The sequence below is a fragment of the Arachis ipaensis genome, chromosome B3 (assembly GCF_059453495.1).
Source record: "Arachis ipaensis isolate K30076 ecotype BB chromosome B3, ASM5945349v1, whole genome shotgun sequence".
Taxonomy (NCBI): Eukaryota; Viridiplantae; Streptophyta; class Magnoliopsida; order Fabales; family Fabaceae; genus Arachis; species Arachis ipaensis.
The window spans coordinates 75,184,042-75,206,304 of NC_142438.1; the positions used below are offsets into that span (position 1 = coordinate 75,184,042).

The window sequence follows — 22,263 nt, forward strand, 5'->3', positions numbered from 1 at the left end:
TCCCCGGCCCAGATCTGTTGGATCATGTCCGACCCGGCCCATGTCGCGCTGATCCGCAGCAGCAAGGCGCTTTGCCTGAGACGCTAGCTCGCATGTGACCCTACAGAGTGCATTGCTCATGCGTGTGGATCCCACCTTGTAGCTCATCAAGCCCACTTTCTTCCACAGGCCCTTTAGTTATATGGCCCAATAGTTGTTGCGTTTTGTTGCATATTTCATGGGCCTCCCTCCTTTGTAATTTCCCATACGTCTCATCCCTACCGTTCCCTTGTATCTTCAATTGTTTGCCTCCACTTCCTTTGTCAAAGCACACCTCTGACACAGTCCTCTCTGATTCACATTCTAAACAAACATCAAATCCCCCAAAATAAGCCTTCTCATTAATTTCATTAATTTTGCATGGATCGGTTATCCTTTGCCTCTGCAATACCATTAAATTATCTTGATTGCATTCATTCAAAAAAATGTCTGTAATGACCGTTGTACCCTTATTTTCACCATCGTCATTGACTCGTGTCCTAATTAGGTCAGCCGTCGGATCCGAAACCACCGCCGTCGATCCCATTCAGCCGGAATGTGAGCTAACATTTTCACATATCGACTTTGCGCTTGCATCTTCCTGAAAGCATTCGTCTCCATATATTTCCCGTCCTATTTCCTTTACAAATACATCAAATCCACTGGTGCCAACCGTGATATGAATCCATTCCTTAATCACATCAAAGACACATGTATCGATTAACACTCGACCAGCACTGAAAGATAAAGCAGACTTCGTCACATCATCACACTTCACTACTTCTTCCCAGAAGCCGCCGATTGTATTGAATGTCTCAACTGACCAAACATGTAAAGGCACTCCATGACATTCTAACCAAACTCTTCTAGTCTCACTACGTTCATATTCCTCCCATCTCCAGACATTGTAAAAGAATTGTAAGAAACTATTCATTTTGAAGGTAAACGCTTCCTCCGCATTCTTCACAGAATCGAACACTAGTAGGGCTTTGTAAGCTCCAAGCTCTCTGACTTCAACAACCTGAGGAAAATTCTTAACAATGGCTCTCCGTAGCAATTTGAAGTCAATGGATTTTGTCGTTCCGCCTACTAAGCTTCTCAACAGCCAATCAAAATTCTCTTTTGCTACTGGCACTTCAACCTTTTTTGTCCAACCATTTCCCTGGGTGTCCTTAACAGGTGTTACCTTCTTAGTTTCTTCCACTCTTGTAGAACTTTCACCCTTCTGAAGTTGCCTACTCTCCACTTCAGTTCTTGCAAGGTCTCCCTTACGTACCCCGATGTTCTCCTCTCCCGTAGCCCTTCTGTACTTGGCCTCACCTACATAAATAATCTTCCCCCTGATTCTTATATAATTCATTTCAGTTATGGCCTTCATCGCTCCTCCTTTTGTCGTATATCATATAAACGCAAACATGTACACAATTCGATTTTTCCGCTTCCGAGCCAAATAGATGTCATTGATTCGTCCTGTCCAATGAAAAAGGTGAAATAATTCCTTCTTTGAAATATCATTCGGCAGATTGTTAACAAAAACAGAAAAAGACACGTTTTCCAAACGTTGATGCTCTTCTCGATTCCAAATCCTAGGATCTCTTTTCTGTAAATTTCTAGTTCTACCCCACTCAGTGTTTCCCCTCCATTTATTCCTTGGTGCTGAAAATGTTGGAATTAATTCCAAAATTTTAAGAACCACAATGGTAGAGCGGTAACAAGGAAGCAGTATAACCGAGTGATCCTCTATACATATTATTGCAAGCAAAACAGCTCAAAAAAATCTATGGTGGTAATAATGATGGTAATAATGATTGTATGTCTAGCTCAAAAATTGATGAATTTTCCTTTTCGTTTTGGTTTGGATAACGATAAAATTAGGTGGGGGTGGGGGGGAGGGGGTCTGGTGGTAGTGGTAGTGGTAGTGGTGTTAAAGGTTAGGAATTGGAGATGGGATAAGTTAAGTTAAAATGGATAATTTAAAAATTTTCACTAATTTTTTATGATTTAAATAATTTTGTTAACAAAAATTTATTTTTTATAAATACAAAAATCAATTTATTTTTATGTAGATAAATTTATCAACGTTTTTAACATTTGTGATCAGAAATAATAGTTTACTTTAAAAAAATTTTTCGGGCACATATCATAATACTAAATACCCGATAATATGCTTTTTCAACAAATTTAAAGAGAAATTAATATAATTTGTCCAAAAATAAGTACAAAGAAAAATAATTGAAAAACCAAGTAAAATAAAGAATTTAAAAGTACAAGGTGGTTGTCGCACGAAAAGTCCAGCGTACTCACACAAAATGACACACAAAGGCATGGAGGAAAAGATCCAAAAACCGAATAAAACCAAATACTACTAATAACGTTCATATCTCTCATTCTACACACATTTTTCTTTCTTAATTATTATTCTTATTATTATTTCTCTCTGCTAAATAAATAAAACGTTCATATTCACAGAACCCAAGAAGGTTTTTGCACTTTTCAGGCTTTTTCCTTCAACTGCTAACTCCAGCTATTAATATTCCAACACACTCTTTCTCTTCAAAACTTGGAACAAGAAAACGCAGTGTGTTATTCACTTTCTTATTATTTTATCAAACATATAACCTCAAAAACAAAGCACAAAACACACACTGCTTTGTTTGGGGTTCTTGATTTTTGATTCCTTCATTCATTGTGGGGTAAATTCTTGAACTACTTCAGAATGAAGAGGGTTTGTTCATAACTGAGGAGCTGAATCTGGGGTTTCCAGTTTGTGATCTTTGTTGAGCTAGAACTGAGATGGGGAGCTTTGATTTGAAGCATTTAATGCTATTGTTTTGGTTTGTGTTGGTTGTGCCTCATTGTTTGTGTGAAGAAGATGATTCTGATGATTCAAGTAGTGCTGTTTACATTGTTTCTCTAAGAAATTCTCCTGCTTCTCATTACTATGGTGAGTTGAGAGAAATGAGTAGTAATGGCTTCCAAGTAAAAAGTGGTGGTGGTGGTGGTGGTGCTTCTTCTGGAAGAATTCAGTTTCACAAACCAAGGTACCTTTCATTTTCTCTAATTTTAATTAAAGATGAAAAAAGTTTTTTTCTTTTTTTGGTGTGTCTCAAATCATTGACCCTTCTTGTGGAAGCTTTGTAATTTTTTGCTATGATCTACAAATAATGGAAAATAGATTCCAATGTATCATTATATTTAATTGATTGTATTCTCAATTGTCGTTACTTTGCATCATTCTTCTTATATGTTGCATTAATTTGATACATGCGGTCTTTCAATTTTTCTTGTTTTCCTTTTTTGTATTTTCCAAGATATGGCAATGCTACAAAGACAAATAAGAGATATGGCTCTTACGTTGCTCAAGTTCATGATTCTTTGTTGAAGAAAGTGTTAAAAGGAGAGAAATATCTAAAGGTCTATAGCTACCACTATCTGATAGATGGATTTGCTGTGCTGGTTACTCAACAACAGGTATGATATTGGTTTTCACTTTTCAGCATCATGATTGTAAAGAAATTTGAGTCTCTCTTCAGTTACATATGTTTTACTTCATGATTACTTGAATACTTGTTTATTGTTTGTTTCTATCTAGGGTTTGATTCGGTTCCTTAACTTCTGTAATTGCATAAATTGTAAAGGCAGAGAAATTGGCTCGGAGTAGTGAAGTGTCGAATGTGGTTTTGGACTTTTCTGTAAGAACTGCAACTACTCATACGCCACAGTTTTTGGGTCTGCCGCAAGGAGCATGGTCTCAAGAAGGTGGGTTTGAAGGAGCCGGAGAAGGAGTGGTTATTGGTTTTGTTGATACCGGCATAGATCCAACACACCCGAGTTTCGCTGATAACAAATCTGAACATGCTTATCCTGTTCCTGCTCATTTTAATGGCATCTGTGAGGTCACACGAGATTTTCCATCCGGATCTTGCAATAGGAAGCTTGTTGGAGCCCGGCATTTCGCTGCGTCTGCTATAACCAGAGGAATATTTAATTCAACACAGGACTATGCTTCTCCATTCGACGGAGATGGCCATGGCACGTGAGTTTTTTGGATTTTACAAATGAGTGTTATGTTTCATTGTTGTTTACCATGATTAGCTACTCATCCATCCACTTATTAATGGGATGCTTTATAGAGTTTTGTTTACCTTGGTTATGTCTTTGAAAATTTCTGTCTTTTACTTGACTTTTTGATGAATCTTATCTCAATTCTAATTATCTGAATTTTGTACTCATTTAAACCATCACTTCAAATAGATGGCCCCGTCCACGGGCCACAGTTGCGAATTTCACTTCTCTTTTCTTTAAATTATGATTCTGATGCATGTCTAATACACAGGCATACAGCAGCTGTTGCAGCAGGGAACCATGGGATTCCGGTGATTGTTGCTGGGCATCACTTTGGGAATGCTAGCGGGATGGCTCCTCGTTCACAGTAAATAATCTGCACACATATCTATGTTTCTTTGCCTTTCTTCGGTTGGTGTTATTATAGTTACTTTTACACTGGTAGTATTGCATCTACTGTTACGTGTTGGAATCACGGAGTTGTGTTATCATTCTGCTTCATCGCATCTTTAAACCGGCACTGTGATAATTATTTTGAGCTGTAGTAGTTCGCTATAGTCTGCTTGAAGTTACAAATGGTCAAACATCCGATGATGTTTAACCAAAGAAAGTATATGCTTTCTTTTATGAACCTTGTTTTCCCATTGCCTCAAATGGCATGAAAGACCACTGACCACCAGACGAGCTAGTAAACTTTTGTATAATGCGAAATGAGTTTTTGTTGGCATATATTGTGTCAAGTCTGCAATAGGTTAAATATAGAACTCAACATGGGGGGATAGCGGTTCTCATATTATTTGATAGATTTTACAGCTTTTTCTAGAGAGAGAAAAGAGAGTAACACAGTGCAGTGCCACTGTGTCGGATATCAGTCTTTACAATGATGTATGGACATTGGAACTGTGTAGAATTGAAGAAAGTCATGATTGTTGATTAGGAAAGAAACTTATAGCTTCCATAATAAGAGAGAAGATATACAAAAGGGGGATCCAGTTAATGCTTGGATAATGGAAACCGTATAGAGAATATTAAGAGAAAGCTGTCTTCTTTTGCTGGCATTGAGATGCTAAACTGTGCCTGAAACTGTGTACTTGACTGGATTAAATTTGTGACTATTGACGTATCTGTGTTTAAAATATAGGACCATATATTTATTACTTGTCAAGAATTGTGATTCTTTGTATTAAGCTGGGGGTATTCGAATTTAAAGCTTGCTTAGAGTCATTAGTATGCTGAATAACTAGCATAAGGATCCTCCGTGATCTTGAAGAATTTGAGCCTTTTAATAGGATTGTCCATGCGATTTTCAGAATGGAAAAGAAGTCATTTATCTTGTAAAAGTGCCTATTTACCACCTAAAAACTGAGTTAAAAATGCTCAATTATAGGGCTGAGTTTCCAAACTGAATTGATATCTGTCTAAGGATGTGGATTCCTCCCATTTCTTCCAGTTTATTGATTGTGGCTTGCAGAATGTGTTACCTCCATAATGTTTATCCTTGTGTACCTTTTTCATTATTTTGATGCTAAACTGGTCAAGTCCTTTTCAACGTTATTTTTTTTGAGAGGTGATAGAAAAACTATGGAAGCAGTACATCTATTCCAGTTTGGATTTCTAGTTATTTTATGTTAGCTTCATTAGCTTCTTATTTTATTATGAAATGCTTATGAAAATGTGTTGCCTTTCATCAATCTCCCACAGCATTGCTGTTTACAAGGCATTGTACAAGAGCTTTGGAGGATTCGCTGCAGATGTTGTGGCAGCTATAGACCAGGTACGTCAATATATTGTTTTGCATAGAATATGTTACACTGGTATTTATTTTAATGGAAATACAGAAATACAATAGAACAGTAAAAGATAATAGAGGAATTTCGAGAGTCCTCTACTCTCCTAGCCTAGGCCTTTCCAAATCTTTCCTATCTCTCACACTAATCAGCTCCTCCTTTTATTACCTTCCCTCAAATTAATTATCATAATTAGCATTCAACTCCTACGATTACGCCTCCCTGATTCTCTTATCCGACTAATTCAATCATTAATTATTGTCACTTATGATTACACATTTCTCCTGCCCTATTATTCCTCCCTTTTCTTTATTGCTTCTTCTAGAATAATGATAAGGTAAAGGGATTATTTTCTTCCCTTTTTTGGCTGCCTTTGCTGCTGACTCAGCATTCTCTCTCTCTCCAGGGTATGTAACAGAATATATGACAATTTTACTTTTCTCCATTGTGTTTGACATGGATTTAACATGATTACCTGATAAAATATATAAATCTTGAATATATTTCCGAGCAAATGTTTGTTAATCCAATGTCATTTTCTTTTCATTTTATTTCATGGCAGTTTCTTTGAGATGATAGTGATATTGATATGTAGCAATGATTCCATTTCGTGTTGCTTTCGGAATCTATTGATGTAAATCTCTTCCAGTGTTTCACTTCTGGCAAGGCTTTAGCATGGTTGATTGTTTTGCAGGCAGCTCAGGATGGGGTTGACATAATTAGCTTATCAATCACTCCGAATAGACGTCCTCCGGGCGTTGCAACTTTCTTCAATCCAATAGATATGGCATTGCTGTCAGCTGTAAAGGCCGGTATTTTTGTAGTGCAAGCTGCAGGAAATACAGGACCTTCACCGACAAGTGTTTCCTCCTTCAGTCCATGGATCTTTACTGTTGGTGCTGCCTCTCATGACCGGATTTATAGCAACTCCATGTTTCTTGGAAATAATGTGACCATACCTGGTGTTGGACTTGCGCGTAAGTTACTCTTTCTCTCTACACATGAACTATTTTTAGAAACATGCCAGGAGAGTAATGTAATGCACTTTTACTTATTCGGCCGCGTCTTTCGCTTCTCGGAGAATCAAAAACTGATAAGATTCAGGAAGTGAATTTCGCATTTAATCGTTAATTTATAAATTATGGGTAGATGGGTACCTTAGGAGAGTAAAATGTTGCCGGAAACTAATCAATCTCTATACAAAACACAATTATCTGCAGAAGTTTAGTAGCTCTACTATTATATTCTTTTTTCTTCTATTGTTCATTGGATTAAATACCATAAGATTTTGTCCTTCACCCCAGAACATGTACCAAAAATACAAGAAATACAATTCAAGATTTGCATTTCACTTAATACAATTTTGATGATCAGTTTTTTGTTGTTTTCAAGGATTTTTTGCTCACTAATGTTGTGTTGCATCGACCCTTCATGAGTTATAACATGTTTTTTCACTTTACTTTTATTATGCCGTTCAGCTGGCACAAGTGTAGGCAAACTTTATACACTGGTTCATGCACACCATGCTTTGAACAATGATACTGCTGACCCTGATGATATGTATGTCAATGAGTGCCAAGATGCGAGCAAGTTCAGTAAGGATTTGGTCCGGGGGAACCTCTTAATGTGCAGCTATTCAATCCGATTTGTGCTGGGGCTTTCCACCATCAAACAGACCTTGGGAATGGCCAAGAATCTTAGTGCAGCTGGAGTTGTTTTCTATATAGATCCTTTTGTGATTGGTTATCAGATTAACCCAGTTCCAATGAAAATGCCTGGCATAATAATTGCATCCACAAATGATTCTAAGGTGTGCATTCTTTGTGTTCCCCCTTTGTATTGCAATTTGATTTCTTGGGCTTGTGAAGATTGATTTGACTATTTTAGTTTTATTTTGAAATGGGCAGATTTTGATGCAATACTACAACTCTTCACTAGAAGTTGATGCAGTCTCAAAGAAAGTTAATAAATTTGGCGCAGTTGCGAGTATCTGTGGCGGACTAAAAGCGAACTACAGTAATGCTGCTCCGAAGGTCATGTACTACTCTGCCAGAGGACCGGATCCAGAAGACACTCTTCCACATGAAGCGGACATCTTGAAGCCAAACTTGTTAGCTCCTGGAAATCTTATATGGGCTGCTTGGAGTTCTCTTGGCACCGACTCTGTTGAATTTCAAGGTCAATACATAAAAATCCTTTACACATGAATAAAAGAAATAGTCTAGTTTAAAGTTTTTCGGTACCTATCATAAGCATAATATCTTTTTAAGTAATAATTTGTCTCTTTTGCATTACAAATAGGTGAGAATTTCGCAATTATGTCAGGCACAAGCATGGCTGCACCTCATGTTGCTGGTCTTGCTGCCCTAGTTAGACAAAAATTCCCAAATTTCAGCCCTACAGCCGTTGCATCTGCACTTTCCACAACTGCTTCTCAGCATGATAAGAATGGTGGGCCAATAATGGCTCAGCGATCGTATGCCTCGGCAGATCTAAACCTATCTCCAGCAACTCCTTTTGACATGGGAAGTGGTTTTCTGAATGCAACTGGAGCATTAAATCCCGGTTTGATTTTTTATTCCAGTAAGTGACTACGGGAATCTTTTATTCATAATATTTCAATAGTTGTTCTCATGTCTCAATGTATTGAAATGGTATGAAAATAAGCTATGATTGTTTTGTTGGTTAGATAGCTATCATAAGTGATAACATGATAAAGTTGGAGTCAGAAATTTTGCACTATACCTATACGTAATAATCATTCAAGTGTCACTTTTATTTTTCATGATTGAGGGAATGCCCAATTTGGTCTTTGAAATTCTCAACTCTCATCAAAATAGTCCCTCTGACTTTTGGAAATGACCAAATTGGTCTCTGAATTTACAATTGTATATCTCCATTCGGTCCCAATTCAGCTGCCGTTAGCAGCATGGAGCATTACTTTGTCAGCATGGCATTCCCAATGGTAACGTAACATGGTTAAGACTTCAGTATGATAAAATAGGTGCCCCATGGTGGTCAATTGAACTCATTTTAGTGCCCCAATTAACCAAAATGAGTCCAATAAACTAATTTAGAAAACTTGTTGATCATATTGAAGTCTTTAACCACATCACCTTACTATTGATCATATTGAAGTCTTTATTGATCATATTAGGGATGAACGAAGATTCATGATTTGTAAATTCAAGGACTAAGTTTGGTCATTTCTGAAAGTCAGAGACTGTTTTTATGAGCCTTGTGCATTTCAGGGACTAAATTACCTTATTATTATTAGTGTCATATGGTTAAAGATAAATTGTCTCAGCAGCAAGTTGGTGTTGACTTAGAGACTGGTAAATTAACTAATAGTAAGCCTGAGCAACCTTTAGATGTTGGAGTTCAATATAAATGTTCCTTTCTTCGTAGGTTATGATGATTACATGGCATTCTTGTGTGGCATCAATGGTTCAGTTCCTGTGGTATTAAACTACACTGGTCAGAACTGCTGGTCCTATAACTCTACTGTATACGGCGCTGATCTGAACTTGCCCTCAATCACCATTTCGAAGCTGAACCAATCAAGAGTGGTGCAGAGGACAGTCCAAAACGTTGCTGGAAATGAGACCTACAGTGTCGGTTGGAGCGCACCTTACGGGGTATCAGTGAGTGTATCTCCAACACACTTCACCATTGCCGGTGGCGAGAAGCAAGTCTTGTCTGTGCTCATGAACGCAACCGCCAACAGTTCAGTTGCAAGCTTTGGGAGGATTGGCCTCTTTGGTGATCAAGGTCATGTCCTAAGCATTCCCCTTTCAGTCATTGTTAAAATCTCAAGTAACAACAACACAGTGAGCTAACGTTGGAATTGGGATAGCATTTTCTTGTTTTGAGTAAACTGATTTTGATTTTTGGCTTTTGTTTTTCCCATTTTAATCTGTATTTAATTGCTTGTGTACCAAGATGATTAACTAATTTTTTCATTCATTATCATGTAAATTAGTTGAGGGGTTCTCCTTGTAAAGTAAATAGATATGATCGGTACCTGATTTCTAGTTCCTTGATACTTCTTTACTCTCTACCAGCTCAATGATTATTAAATAATAAAATATACTTGATAACTTATGCTGACTTTACTCTCGGACTCACTTACACGCTACAATGCCACCTCCTAATGTTTTAGAACATTTTTCAATTTTATATGTCCACATTTCCATTTCATATTCTTTTTAATTTGCATGAAGAAAGTGAAAGCTATAATTTTACTTTTGAAACAAGCAAAGAGACGCTAGGATTAATGAAACATTGTGCATGTTTTTCTTGGAGATGAGTAAAGGTATTCACTGTGGAACATCATACAAGAATTTTTCCTATATAACATACCATGCTGATAAGTATAATAAAAAATGCTTCTGTTCCTATTCTGCTTACTATTATCATTCTTATATGGATTTAACTACACAATTAAAAAAAAAAACTTTTAGGTTACAACAACAACAACAACAAAGCCTTGTCCCACTAAGTGGGGTCGGCTACATGAATCAAACGACGTCATTGTGCTCTGTCATGTGTCATGTCTACAGAGAGACCATTTACATGTAGATCTCGTTTGACCACCTCATGGATGATCTTCTTAGGTCTTCCTCTGCCTTTCGCCCCTTGTCCATCTTCCATCTCATCCACCCTCCTGACTTGATGTTCTATCGGTTTTCTTCTCACATGTCCAAATCACCTAAGACGTGATTCAACCATCTTTTCCACAATGGGTGCTACTCTAACTCTTTCCCTTATATCTTCATTCCTTATTTTATCCAATCGCGTATGACCACTCATCCATCTCAACATCTTCATCTCTGTCACACTCAGCTTATGTTCGTGCTCCCCTTTAGCCGCCCAACACTCCGTACCATAAAGCATAGCCGGTCTTATAGTGGTGCGATAGAATTTACCTTTAAGTTTTAAGGGCACTTTTTTGTCGCATATAAAACCAGATGCACTCCGCCATTTTGACCACCCTGCTTGGATCCTATGATTTACATCCTGTTCAATCTCTCTATTATCCTGTATGATGCACCTAAGATACCTTAAACTTTTAACTTTTCGTAGGGTGTTTTCTCCAATCTTCACCTCTATATTAGGGTTTTCCCTTCTCGGACTGAACTTACATTCCATATATTTCGTCTTGCTACAGCTTATGCGCAGACCATACACTTCTAAAGCTTCTCTCAATAACTCCAACTTCTTATTTAGGTCTTCCCTTGACTCTCCCATAAGGACGATATCATCGGCAAAAAGCATGCACCATGGCACAGGCTCTTGGATGTACTCTGTGAGTACTTCCAAGACTAATGTGAAAAGGTATGGACTTAAGGATGATCCCTGGTGTAATCCTATACCAATAGGAAATTCTGCTGTCACACCACCTTGAGTCTTCACACTAGTTGTGGCCCCATCATACATGTCTTTAATTGCACGAATATATGCGATCCTTACCCTCCTCTTTTCTAAAACCTTCCATAAGACCTCCCTTGGTACCCTATCATACGCTTTTTTCAAATCAATAAACACCATATGTAGATCCCTTTTATTACTACGATACCTCTCCATCATCCTTCTTAAAAGGTATACCGCTTCAGTGGTAGATCTGCCTGGCATGAATCCAAATTGGTTCTCTGTTACTTGTGTCTCTTTTCTCAACCTCCGTTCTATCACCCTTTCCCATAACTTCATGGTATGACTCATAAGCTTTATCCCTCTATAGTTTTCGCAACTTTGTATATCCCCCTTATTCTTGTAGATAGGTACCAAGGTGCTCTTTCTCCACTCATTAGGCATCTTCTTTGACCTTAAAATCTCATTAAAAAGCTTGGTTAACCAGTTGATGCCTTTTTCTCCAAGATCCTTCCAAACCTCAATCGGGATATTATCAGGTCCTACTGCCCTGCCATTTTTCATCTGCTTTAGAGCCTCTTTTACCTCGAAGTCTCGAATTCTTCGATAGTAGTCAAAGTTTTGATTTTCTTCCCTTGTGCATAATCGACCAAGGCTCGGAAGAGTCTTCTGTCCCTCATTTAGGTTACTATTTATGAAAAATTTAAAATTTATTGAAATCATAAACTCTTGATATTTTTATTAAAACCTTCAACTTTAATTTATCCACTGAAATGTGTAGATTCTAGTACTATTTCTACACTTTAAATCCTACTGCAGTTTATTCGTTATTTCAAATGTGTTAAATCAACTACCACTAATACGATTTACTTGTTATTTAGTAAATATTGAGATCCCATTGCGATTAACTTATATTAAAAACAGGATATTTATATAAACTAGCGTGATAACCCGTGCAATGCATGGGCTTCATGTAATCTAAAGGTTTTTAAAAGAAAAATACTAAGAATATAACTAAAATAGATTCTATAAAGATAGATATGTTTTATTAAATTTGGATAATAACAAAATTATCACTATATTAAAATAAAACAATAGAATACAACAATTATTCAATATGTCAATGAATGGTATAACATATTTTCTAAGATAATAAAATATAATAAAAAAATTGTTAGACACTAAAAAAACAGAAAAAAAAAGTCCAACAGAGATGTAGTTTTTTATTATGTATAATCTTAAAAACATAGGTTGTCAAGATACCTATTGATAGTAAAACAAAATATTTACAACATATATAAATTTGTTCATTAATCAAAAAACAAAATATGTCCAAAATAATTTAACATATATTTCAAAATATTTTATCAAACAGAGTTATACATAGGAGACCTAACATCGTTGAATCGACAACTCTATCTGGCGGTTATGTATCGAGTCGAGTTTCAAGGTAATGTTGTCCCCCTCCTTTAAATTGTATACTCTACAACATTCATTCCACCCGACCCCAAACTTCCATTCTCCATCTCTTCCTCCACTTTTCAGTAAGTGGAAAAAGAACACATTCTCCTCTACATTGGAACGTGGACCAGTGATCGTCCAAATCGAACCATCTCCAGATAGTTTAAGATATGCAGCAAATTTTGAACCCAGATACTACAATGAATAATTCATAGTTAACATAAACATAGTATTTTCATACACAATGAATAACAGATTTAGGAAGAATATTTAATAAGCTTGCAAGAAAAAAAATAAAAGAAATCACTCTTTTGAGATCAACTTACCAGTCTAGATTAACCCAGATCCGAAGCTGTGATGGTCTTTTGATAATAAACCTTTGGAGTGTATCTGGTTCAGGATATTTTAAACATGTTAGTCACCATATTAAAAAATACATCTATACCATGATATTAAAATTCAGAACACAAGAAAAAAAAGTTACATTTAGCATTACCCATGGTGAGACAATTCGTTTGTCTCATTACTTTGTTCGTTGACCTCCATTGATAAAGTGCTTCCACCACACAAATCTATGGGATTATGCGGATTATCCTCTTCCAGTGTCCCATCTTGATCATTGTTTTCATCACCGTCTGATGAAAATTCATCATCAAATGGTTCAGACCCAGATAGAACCATCAGATCAGGTGATGAGTCCTCATCAATCCTGGTATACTTTATGTGGAACACTCTTGATACATTATCAAGTGTCTCTGGGTCCATTAGCTCAGGCACATATGAGTCAGGATCAAGGTGAATTTGGATGGTCTGGTTGTCGTGATTCCACAATAAAATAAAAAAAATTCCGAAACCGACATACCTAAATTGAACAGATGCCCCTCTATTGATAAAATAGAAAGTTCTAATCTGTTCAAATAAGGTGTCAGTTATGATCAACTGATCATTATTTTTTCTCAGCTCCAGCACTAAACAATTATTTAGCTCATCAATGACATAGAACATTGTCCATAATTCTTCGCCATGAGTTGAAACAAAAGTTGGGGGAAGAGCTCTCTCACCCTATATTCAAATTTTTTCCTAACGTTAATTCATGTCTAACAAAATATGTTAACAATGCATCACATAATATTACATAATCATTTAACAAAGAGAGGTATATACACATTTAAATCTACCATTATTACCAACTGAGCAACACAAGAGAACAATAATCACGTAAATGAACTGGCATTATAATGAGCATCACAAAAATAGCTAGGTAAGAAACACATATCAGGTCTTTTTAAATGTCCAGGAAAAAATACTGAAGTTTTGAAAGAAACAATGAAAAAGAAATTGCTGTTATCTTGATGGATTCTAAAACCAAAACATCTACATAAACATCGAATCATATTTTTACGTATTAATAAATGCTGAATTTTCAAAGTAACTATCATTATATGTATGATTAGTAAACATTATATTATTTATTTTGAATGGATATTGATAATTTATCAAAATTAATCTTTTTAGAGTTGTTGTAGTCTACACCCATTTCAGATTAGAAAGATCAGGAACTCAGAGTTAGCTACTCAAACTTATTTAACACCAAAAGAAACTATCAAGAGAAGAAAAGTAGAAAAGACCACTAACTGAATATAAATTAAAAACAAACCATTCGAAGTTAAAGATTTAACCCACCTCTTTAATCGGTTAACATGCCTGATATAATATTCCATAATATATTTGGTTACCTGGTTATTGAAAAGGTAAAATATAAAAATCCGTTCTTTTCTGTTGGGCCAATATTGTTGGGTTGCTAAAAACCTCCTATTAGCGCATAATGGTATCATTAGAGGTTAAGACTGAGACTTTTAACCAAGAAACCAACTAACTAAGTATACCTAAAAAAAGTAACAAATTTAAAGCATATTTATGAAAAATACCCAAGAAACCACTTTGAAAAACTACTATACAACATATTTTAGAGATTACAACAAGTTATGAAATGTGGCCTACATATAAATGAAAAGCCAATAAAATTAAATTACAACATGGAAAATATCTGAGAAACAATTTTAAAAAACTATAGATGACATAACATCGATATTTAATTGACATTAAAATTTTCACAAGTTAATGTGAAATATATTGAATGGAAAAGTAGATGAGACTTCAATAAAATAGAAAATGCAGCAAAGAAAAGATCTTCTCTAATGCTCACCACCATACCTGTTTGGATCTTCTCTATCGGCATCCATCGCCATTCAGCCTTATCAGATAGAGAGACTTCGTATAAAGATTCGAGAACAAACTAAAGATCTTGTCTCTTACTGCAAAAGAGAGTATTATAATAAAGTAAACCCTAATAGGAGATTTCAACAAATTCAAGAAAAAAACAACTGATAAAATTGAATCCAGAAACATAAAGAAGAAACATAAAGAAGGAACAACAACCGTTGATAAATAAAAGAAGAAATAGATGAACAAAAATATCGTTATTTATTCTAGTAAATTGAATCTCTACTAATCCTAATTATAATGTTCAGAAGTTTCAGAAAGCTAACCACTACCACTAATAATTATTTAAACAAACAATCATGAATCATGAATTTGTTAATTAGAATATGCATAATAAACGATATGAAAAAAAGAAAATATACAAAAATTAAATCAATAATAAAATATAAAAGACCAAATGAATATTCAAAAATTATAAATATGATAAAAGTGATTTAAAAAAAAACCCTTTTTATATTTTAAAATAATTGATAAAATAATGTAAACAATGATTATATTTTTTAAGTTGAGAAAGAGATTACAAAACTTAAAAGAATAGAGCCATACGTGATAATATGAAATTGGGATTAATAGTTGGAGTACCTTGCAAAATAACTGATCCTTGTAAAGAAGAAAAAAAAGTTTAAATGTAAATTTAAAATCATGCTAAGAGAAAGCATAAACAGAAACAACTTAATAAGAATGAGATGTTGCGCTCAAGCAAGTATGAGACATGTCTTGTTCTGAAAATCAACTGTTTCTTTCTTTCGGTTTAAATTGGCAGGTAAGCTTTCATTGAATGATACATGCATGTCCAAACATATCACAATGTCTTATATTGGTTGAGAATAAAATTCAGCACCATGTCAGGCTAACAGAAATACTACTTTTAGGAAAAAAATAATTAAAAAGCATATTTGAAGTTAGCACATTCACATAAGGTTATTAACTCAACGTTTTCAGAACCCAAAACTTCACTTGATGAAATTAACGAAAGGAAAACTACCAAAATTGAAAAGAAATGCAAAAGAAAAAAGAGTGAACAAAAGATTTTTTATATTTTAAAATAATTGAAAAAATAATGTAAATAATAACTATATTTTTTAACACTAACGAAGAAATTACAAAACCTGAAAGAATAAAATCATACTTAATAAGATGAAATTGCAATTAATAGTTGGAGTACGTTGCAAAATAATTGATCCTTGTAAAGAAGGAAAAAAAAAGTTTAAAGGCAAAGAAAGTTACCAAAACTGAAAAGAAAAGCAAAAGAAAAAATACTAAATAAAAAATTGCGTTGCCAATGCAACCATTAGGGCAAAAGCTGAACTTGATTCTTCGGTTTTCTGTTTTCAGAGGATTTACCTGAACAGCACGTCCCTTGTTACTTGGGTGAAGTATATTATCTCGATCTGTCAAGAGCTCAAGAAAAAGAACTATCCATCAAGTATCAGAGATGCCTTGTTTTGGAAATCAAATATTTCTTTCTTTCTTTTTAAATTGGGGACGAAGGTTTCCTTGAATGATACATGCATGTCCAAAATATATGAGAATATCTTATATTGGTTCACATTAAGATTCAGCAACATGTGAGACCAAAAGAAATGTTAGTTTTAGGAAAAAAATAATCAGAAAGGATACTTGAACTGAGCCCATTCACATAAACGTATTAACTGGTTATTTTCAGAAGCCAAAACTTTAGTTGATGAAATCACCAAAAGGAAAGCTACCAGAAATGAAAAAAAAAAAGCAAAAGAAAAAAGAGTGAACAGAAGATTGTGTTGGGACTGCAATAGTTAGGGCAAAACCTTAACTTGTTATTCGATTGTCAAAAAAGTTACCTGTTGAACGAATTGGAGGCACCGAGACCACTGGAGATGACGACAAGTTTGTATCTTGTAGGAGGATATGGAGTTTAACCCTGCAAAAAGTTGGGTGGTGGGTTTTTGAGTTGAGTGAGGTGAGACGCCAGAGAGAGAGGATGGACGGTCACTGCGTTACGTCTTGTTTGTGAGATTCTTTTTTTTTTTTATTGTGTTGGGGGGGGTGGGAGAGGAGGGAGTGACCTTTGATTTTTTTAATGTTTTGTTGGTAACGTTAAAGATGGGAAAAATACTAAAAGAAGATAGAAGATTATAATTAAAATTATGTGGATAATTTATTTAAAATAAATTACACTAAAAGAACGATTATGACAAATTAATTATCAGAGAAGACAATTAATTACACAATTATTAATCAATAAATTTTTTTAATATTTATCATAGTTAAAAAGAACTAAATATTGAGAAAAATATATTATAATATAATTTTTTTATTCATTTCAGAGTTTTGATATCAATAAATTTTATTTCTCCCAAAGTTTAAGTAATTTTCATAATTTTTTTATTTTTATTTTCTATATCAGACAAAAAAATGATGGAAAATCACAGAAAAATAAAAGAATAAATAAATAATTAATCAATGAAAATTTTAGACAATATAAAATAGATTAACATACAAATTAACAAAATAAGTAAAAAAATAATTAAGAATATATTTATTTTTTTATAAAAAAATTTGGTCATTCCTCTTAAATATGATACATGTTAAAAGAAAAATTAATTATTGTTAATAATTTTAGTATTAAAAATTCTTTTTAATAATTAAATCTTCCTAACAATTTTTTAAAGTAATTTTTTCTTTTTTCTTATGTCTACTGAATGAATAACTTTTATAACATAAAAAAAGAAAGGTAAACTTTATCTAGATAATAATTGTTTATATGTATTCTAGAATAAAGTTTCTAATTAACCCACAAAGGAAAAAAAAAGAAAAAAAATTAAATATATGAATTATTTTCAAGTACAAAATGAAATTTTAAAGTTTATCAAATTAAGATGACATTTGAAAACTTAAAATATTCCTTTTTCAAAAATGATTTTATAAATAAATTGAATGTTATGAGAACTAAAATTATAATTGAGTCTACGAAAAATATATAGTTATAATAATGGTATAAGAATTAGGAATTAAAAAAAACAAACTGCATCAAAGAATGTGATAGAAGAACCATGATAGTGTGATATGTACAAAGTCGTATAGTGAGTGGTTTTGAAACAAATTAATGTTATAATGGTGTCTTTGAAACAAATTAATAAAATATTTGATATAGTGCTAAAGTTTGCAATAGAAAATCCTTGTCTTTATTTTCATTATGCGTTCTCTCGTCTCCCTATCATGGAGATAGCTCAAAAAGAGCTTATGAGCAGTTAAGGAAACTAAAGTGCAATGTGGTTTCTCTAAAGAGCATATATGATACATTTGGATTTCCTACTTAAGAATTTGGAAGAAGAGTAGTTAAAAAGATGTACCTATTAAGAGCAAAACACCATCTTAAGTTGTTTTCAATCGCTTCTTCATACCAACAGCTCTTCCTATAACCATTCAGAGAATGGCTCTGCCCATTCGAGAGAGCTACCTAACCCATATCTTCCAAAGCTTTAACAAATTAAAGAGAGCTAGAGAGGAGAAGTGGAGTCGAGAGAATGAAGAATGGGAGGAGAATATATAGACCTCATGTTACCAGTTGATGACAAGTCATCTTAGCCTAGTTTCACTAGCCTTTTTCTTTTGTTTTCAATTGAATTATGCACTTTTCTTGAGCCAAAAGCAAGCCAATTGGGTAGATTTTTATGTTTCCTTTGATTTAATCAACCATGTATGAATTCATGCTATTTCATGAGGTTTTATGCTATAATTGTCATGTATTATGAAAGAATGAATATCTCATGATTTTGAGCATAGTTTTGATGTGTTTGGTTGATTAATGATAGGTGAAGAAAGCTTGGAGAAAGGTTGATGCAAGAAGGAATGGCTAGGAGGAATGACTTGAGTCTTGGATTAATTATGAACCAGGAAGCAAAAGCTGGAGCAAAAGTTAGCCCCTAACTTTTTGGCTAACTTTTGGGCAAAAGTTGGAGCAAAAGTTAGCCCCTAACTTTTTGGCTAACTTTTGGGCAAAAGCTGGACCAAAAGTTAGCCCCTAACTTTTTGGCTAACTTTTGGCATGAAAAACACTCCCTGGATGCACCAAAAGTTTGCGCCAACGTTAGCCCCTAACTTTTTGGCTAACGTTGGCGCTTGAAAAACTCCCTGGGCTAGCAAAAGTTTGTGCCAACGTTAGCCCCTAACTTTCTGGCTAACGTTGGCGCCATGAATAACTAAGGGGAGGCCAACGTTGGAGCAAAAGTCAAACCCCTAACTTTTGCCCCAACGTTGGTATCAGCAAAACAAGGGTGCTGATGTGAAAAGTTGGAGCAAAAGTTAGACCCTAACTTTTACTCTAACTTTCACTCAAGCTTTCATGATTCCAACCCGGTTCAATTCGGTTCTTTTCCAAACTCCAAGAGCAATCAACCAAGGTCTCTCTCAACCCAATTCCACCAAGAGCAAAGGCCCAATTGAAGGCTTGAAGACCATTTGAAGAAAGTGTATAAATAGATTAGAATTTAAGTTTTAGAAGAGCTTTTCTTTGGAGTTTTCATAGAGAGTTTTCGGAAAGCTTTTGGTGTTGAGTGAATTTTAATTTCTAAGTCTCGGGGAAGGAGAATTGAATTCCCTTCCTCTTAGTTTTCTTGTTTTGAATTTCAATTACACTTGTCTTGGATCTTGGGTTGGAGAATTGAAGAAATTCTGTTTCAATCTCATCCTGAGACCTCTCTGCTTTATTTTACTGCAAAATTGAATTCGGTTTCGGTTAATTGCTTTTCATCTACTTTCTTTGCAATTAACAATTTCCTTTGCAATTGTTCTTGTTGGATCTAAGAAGGCATTGAGATCTAGACTTGGTTTTCTAGTCTCTTGGGTCCTGAGATCCGGATTTCCCATTTCCCATTCCCTGTTTACTGTTTTCATGCTCATTTACAATTCTGTTTCTAGATCTGATTCAATCCAAGTGTTCTTTTATTCCTCTGCTTGTTGCAATTTTATATTTCCTTGTTTAATTTCTGCAAATCCAACTCCCCATTCCCTTTACAATTCAAGCCATTTACATTTCTTGCACTTTAAGATTTTGCAATTTACATTTCTTGCGTTCTAAGTTTCTGCCATTTAATTTCTTGTTCTTTAAGATTCAGCACTTTAATTCTTGTTCTCTTTAATTTCATGCCAACTACCCATTCCCTTTACTTTCTATACAATTTAAATTCTGCAAATCACAAATCTCTCAACCAAATCTTGATTCGCTTGACTAAATCAACCACTAAACTAAAATTGCTCAATCCTTCAATCCCTGTGGGATCGACCTCACTCCCGTGAGTTATTATTACTTGATGCAACCCGGTGCACTTGCCGGTTAGATTTGGGTGTCTTGGAGAAATTCGTTTCTCCGCGAAAATATCCCATCAAGTTTTTGGCGCCGTTGCCGGGGATTGAATTAGATTGACAATGATTAAGTGAGGTGGTGATCTAGATCTAGCATTTTTATTTTCTGTTCCTTTAATTTTAAATTAACCCACTAACTGTTTGAATTTTTGCTTAAGCTAACTAAAACTTCATTCTAGCAATAGATTGAAGTGTCACTGGTTTGTGTGTTTCTTATGTTATGCTTGTATGTCAGGTACAAGAAGAAATACACCCATCTTTCATGAACAAGACGAAAGAACTCTTAGAAGGTTAAGAAGAGCTGAAAGAGGGAAAAATATTGTTGGAGAAGAGGAATCAGAAGAAGAATTCCAAGATATGGAGGAACATTCGACCAATCCACCAGGAGGAGCAGACAACAACAATAACAATCCACCCCAGAGGAGAGTTTTAGCTTCCTATACTTTTGCAAATCCTAGACATTGTGGAAGTAGCATCTTAACTCCAAATGTCAATGCAAACAATTTTGAACTAAAGCCACAACTCATCACTTTGGTTCAAAACAATTGCTCTTTTGGTGGAGGACCACTTGAAGATCCGAACCAACACCTATCCACCTTCTTGAGGATTTGTAACACTGTTAAAACTAATGGTGTGCCTCCTGACAGCTACAAGCTATTGCTATTCCCATTTTCTCTCAGAGACAAGGCCACTCAATGGTTGGAATCCTTTCCAAGAGACAGCATCAATAATTGGGATGATCTGGTAACCAAGTTCCTTGCCAAATTTTACCCACCTCAAAGGATCATAAGGTTGAAGACTGAGGTACAAACATTTACACAAATGGAGGCTGAACCCATCCATGAGGCATGGGAGAGATACAAAGCTCTAATCAGGAAATGTCCTCCTGAAATGTTCACTGAGTGGGATAAGCTGCAGAATTTCTATGAGGGCTTAACATTGAAATCTCAAGAAGCTTTGGATCATTCAGCTGGAGGTTCCTTGCAACTCATAAAAACTGCAGAGGAAGCTCAAAATCTCATTGATATGGTGGCTAACAACCAATATTTCTTTGCTCATCAAAGAAATCGCCAACCATCACAAAGAAGAGGAGTAATAGAGCTAGAAGGAGTGGACTCAATCTTGGCTCAAAACAAGATGATGCAGCAGCAAATTCAACAACAATTTGAGCAAATGGCCAAGAGGATTGATAGTCTCCAAGTTGCAGCAGTTAACGCTAGCCAACCATCAACCACATGGGGACAGAATGAAGAAACTCAAGAAGAACAACAACAAGAGCAAGTACAATATATGCACAACCAAGGACCAAATGAAGTGTATGGTGATACATACAATCCATCCTGGAAGAACCACCCAAACCTCAGATGGGGAGATAATCACACCCAAAATCAACAACCATGGTAGAGGAACTCAAACCAAAACAACCCAAGAAGCAACCAAAACCACAACTAGCAGCAGACTAACCAAAACCCCTACAGAAAATCTCAAAACAACTACCCCAACCCCAACCAGTACCAATCTAATAACCAACCCACCAACCAAAATGCCTACCATCCACCACCCACATCTCATAACCCACCTCAAGTATCACCTGAAGCCCAAAGAATCACTAACTTGGAGGCCGTGATAGACAAAATGTTGAAACACCAGAAAATGACAACCAAGAATCATGAAGCCTCCCTGAAGAGCCTAGAGAGGTAGATGGGGCAAATCTCCAAACAGATTTCTGTTGAGAGACTTTCAAGCTCACTGCCGAGTGACACAATCCCAAATCCTAAGGAAAAATGCAAGGCAATACAATTAAGGAGTGGGAGAACATTGATGAGCAACAATGACACTACTAAGAAGCAAGTAGAGAGCAGCAAAAGACCAATAGAAGAGGAACAGCCAACACACACAGAGGAAGCCAATGATGATGATGCAATGGCAAGCAAGG

The 22,263-nt window shown here is 35.2% G+C and overlaps 1 protein-coding gene across 1 annotated transcript; it reads left to right on the forward strand.

Moving 5' to 3' along the window:
* Positions 1 to 2,314: 2,314 nt before the first annotated feature.
* Positions 2,315 to 9,983, forward strand: LOC107624622 (subtilisin-like protease SBT2.3). The gene is made up of 10 exons (XM_088508651.1): positions 2,315 to 3,059; positions 3,330 to 3,489; positions 3,657 to 4,054; positions 4,355 to 4,450; positions 5,785 to 5,857; positions 6,565 to 6,847; positions 7,349 to 7,680; positions 7,778 to 8,048; positions 8,172 to 8,453; positions 9,279 to 9,983. The coding sequence occupies exons 1-10, from the start codon at positions 2,812 to 2,814 to the stop codon at positions 9,707 to 9,709; spliced, it is 2,574 nt and encodes an 857-aa protein (XP_088364777.1). The 5' UTR covers positions 2,315 to 2,811; the 3' UTR covers positions 9,710 to 9,983.
* The last annotated feature ends 12,280 nt before the right edge of the window (positions 9,984 to 22,263 follow it).

Bases quoted from the DNA above. Each gene is read 5' to 3' on its own strand.
- LOC107624622 (XM_088508651.1), top strand. From the start codon at position 2,812: ATGGGGAGCTTTGATTTGAAGCATTTAATGCTATTGTTTTGGTTTGTG. The intron at 4,055-4,354 runs GTGAGTTTTTTG...TCTAATACACAG, and splicing joins GACGGAGATGGCCATGGCAC to GCATACAGCAGCTGTTGCAG. The intron at 8,454-9,278 runs GTAAGTGACTAC...CTTTCTTCGTAG, and splicing joins CGGTTTGATTTTTTATTCCA to GTTATGATGATTACATGGCA.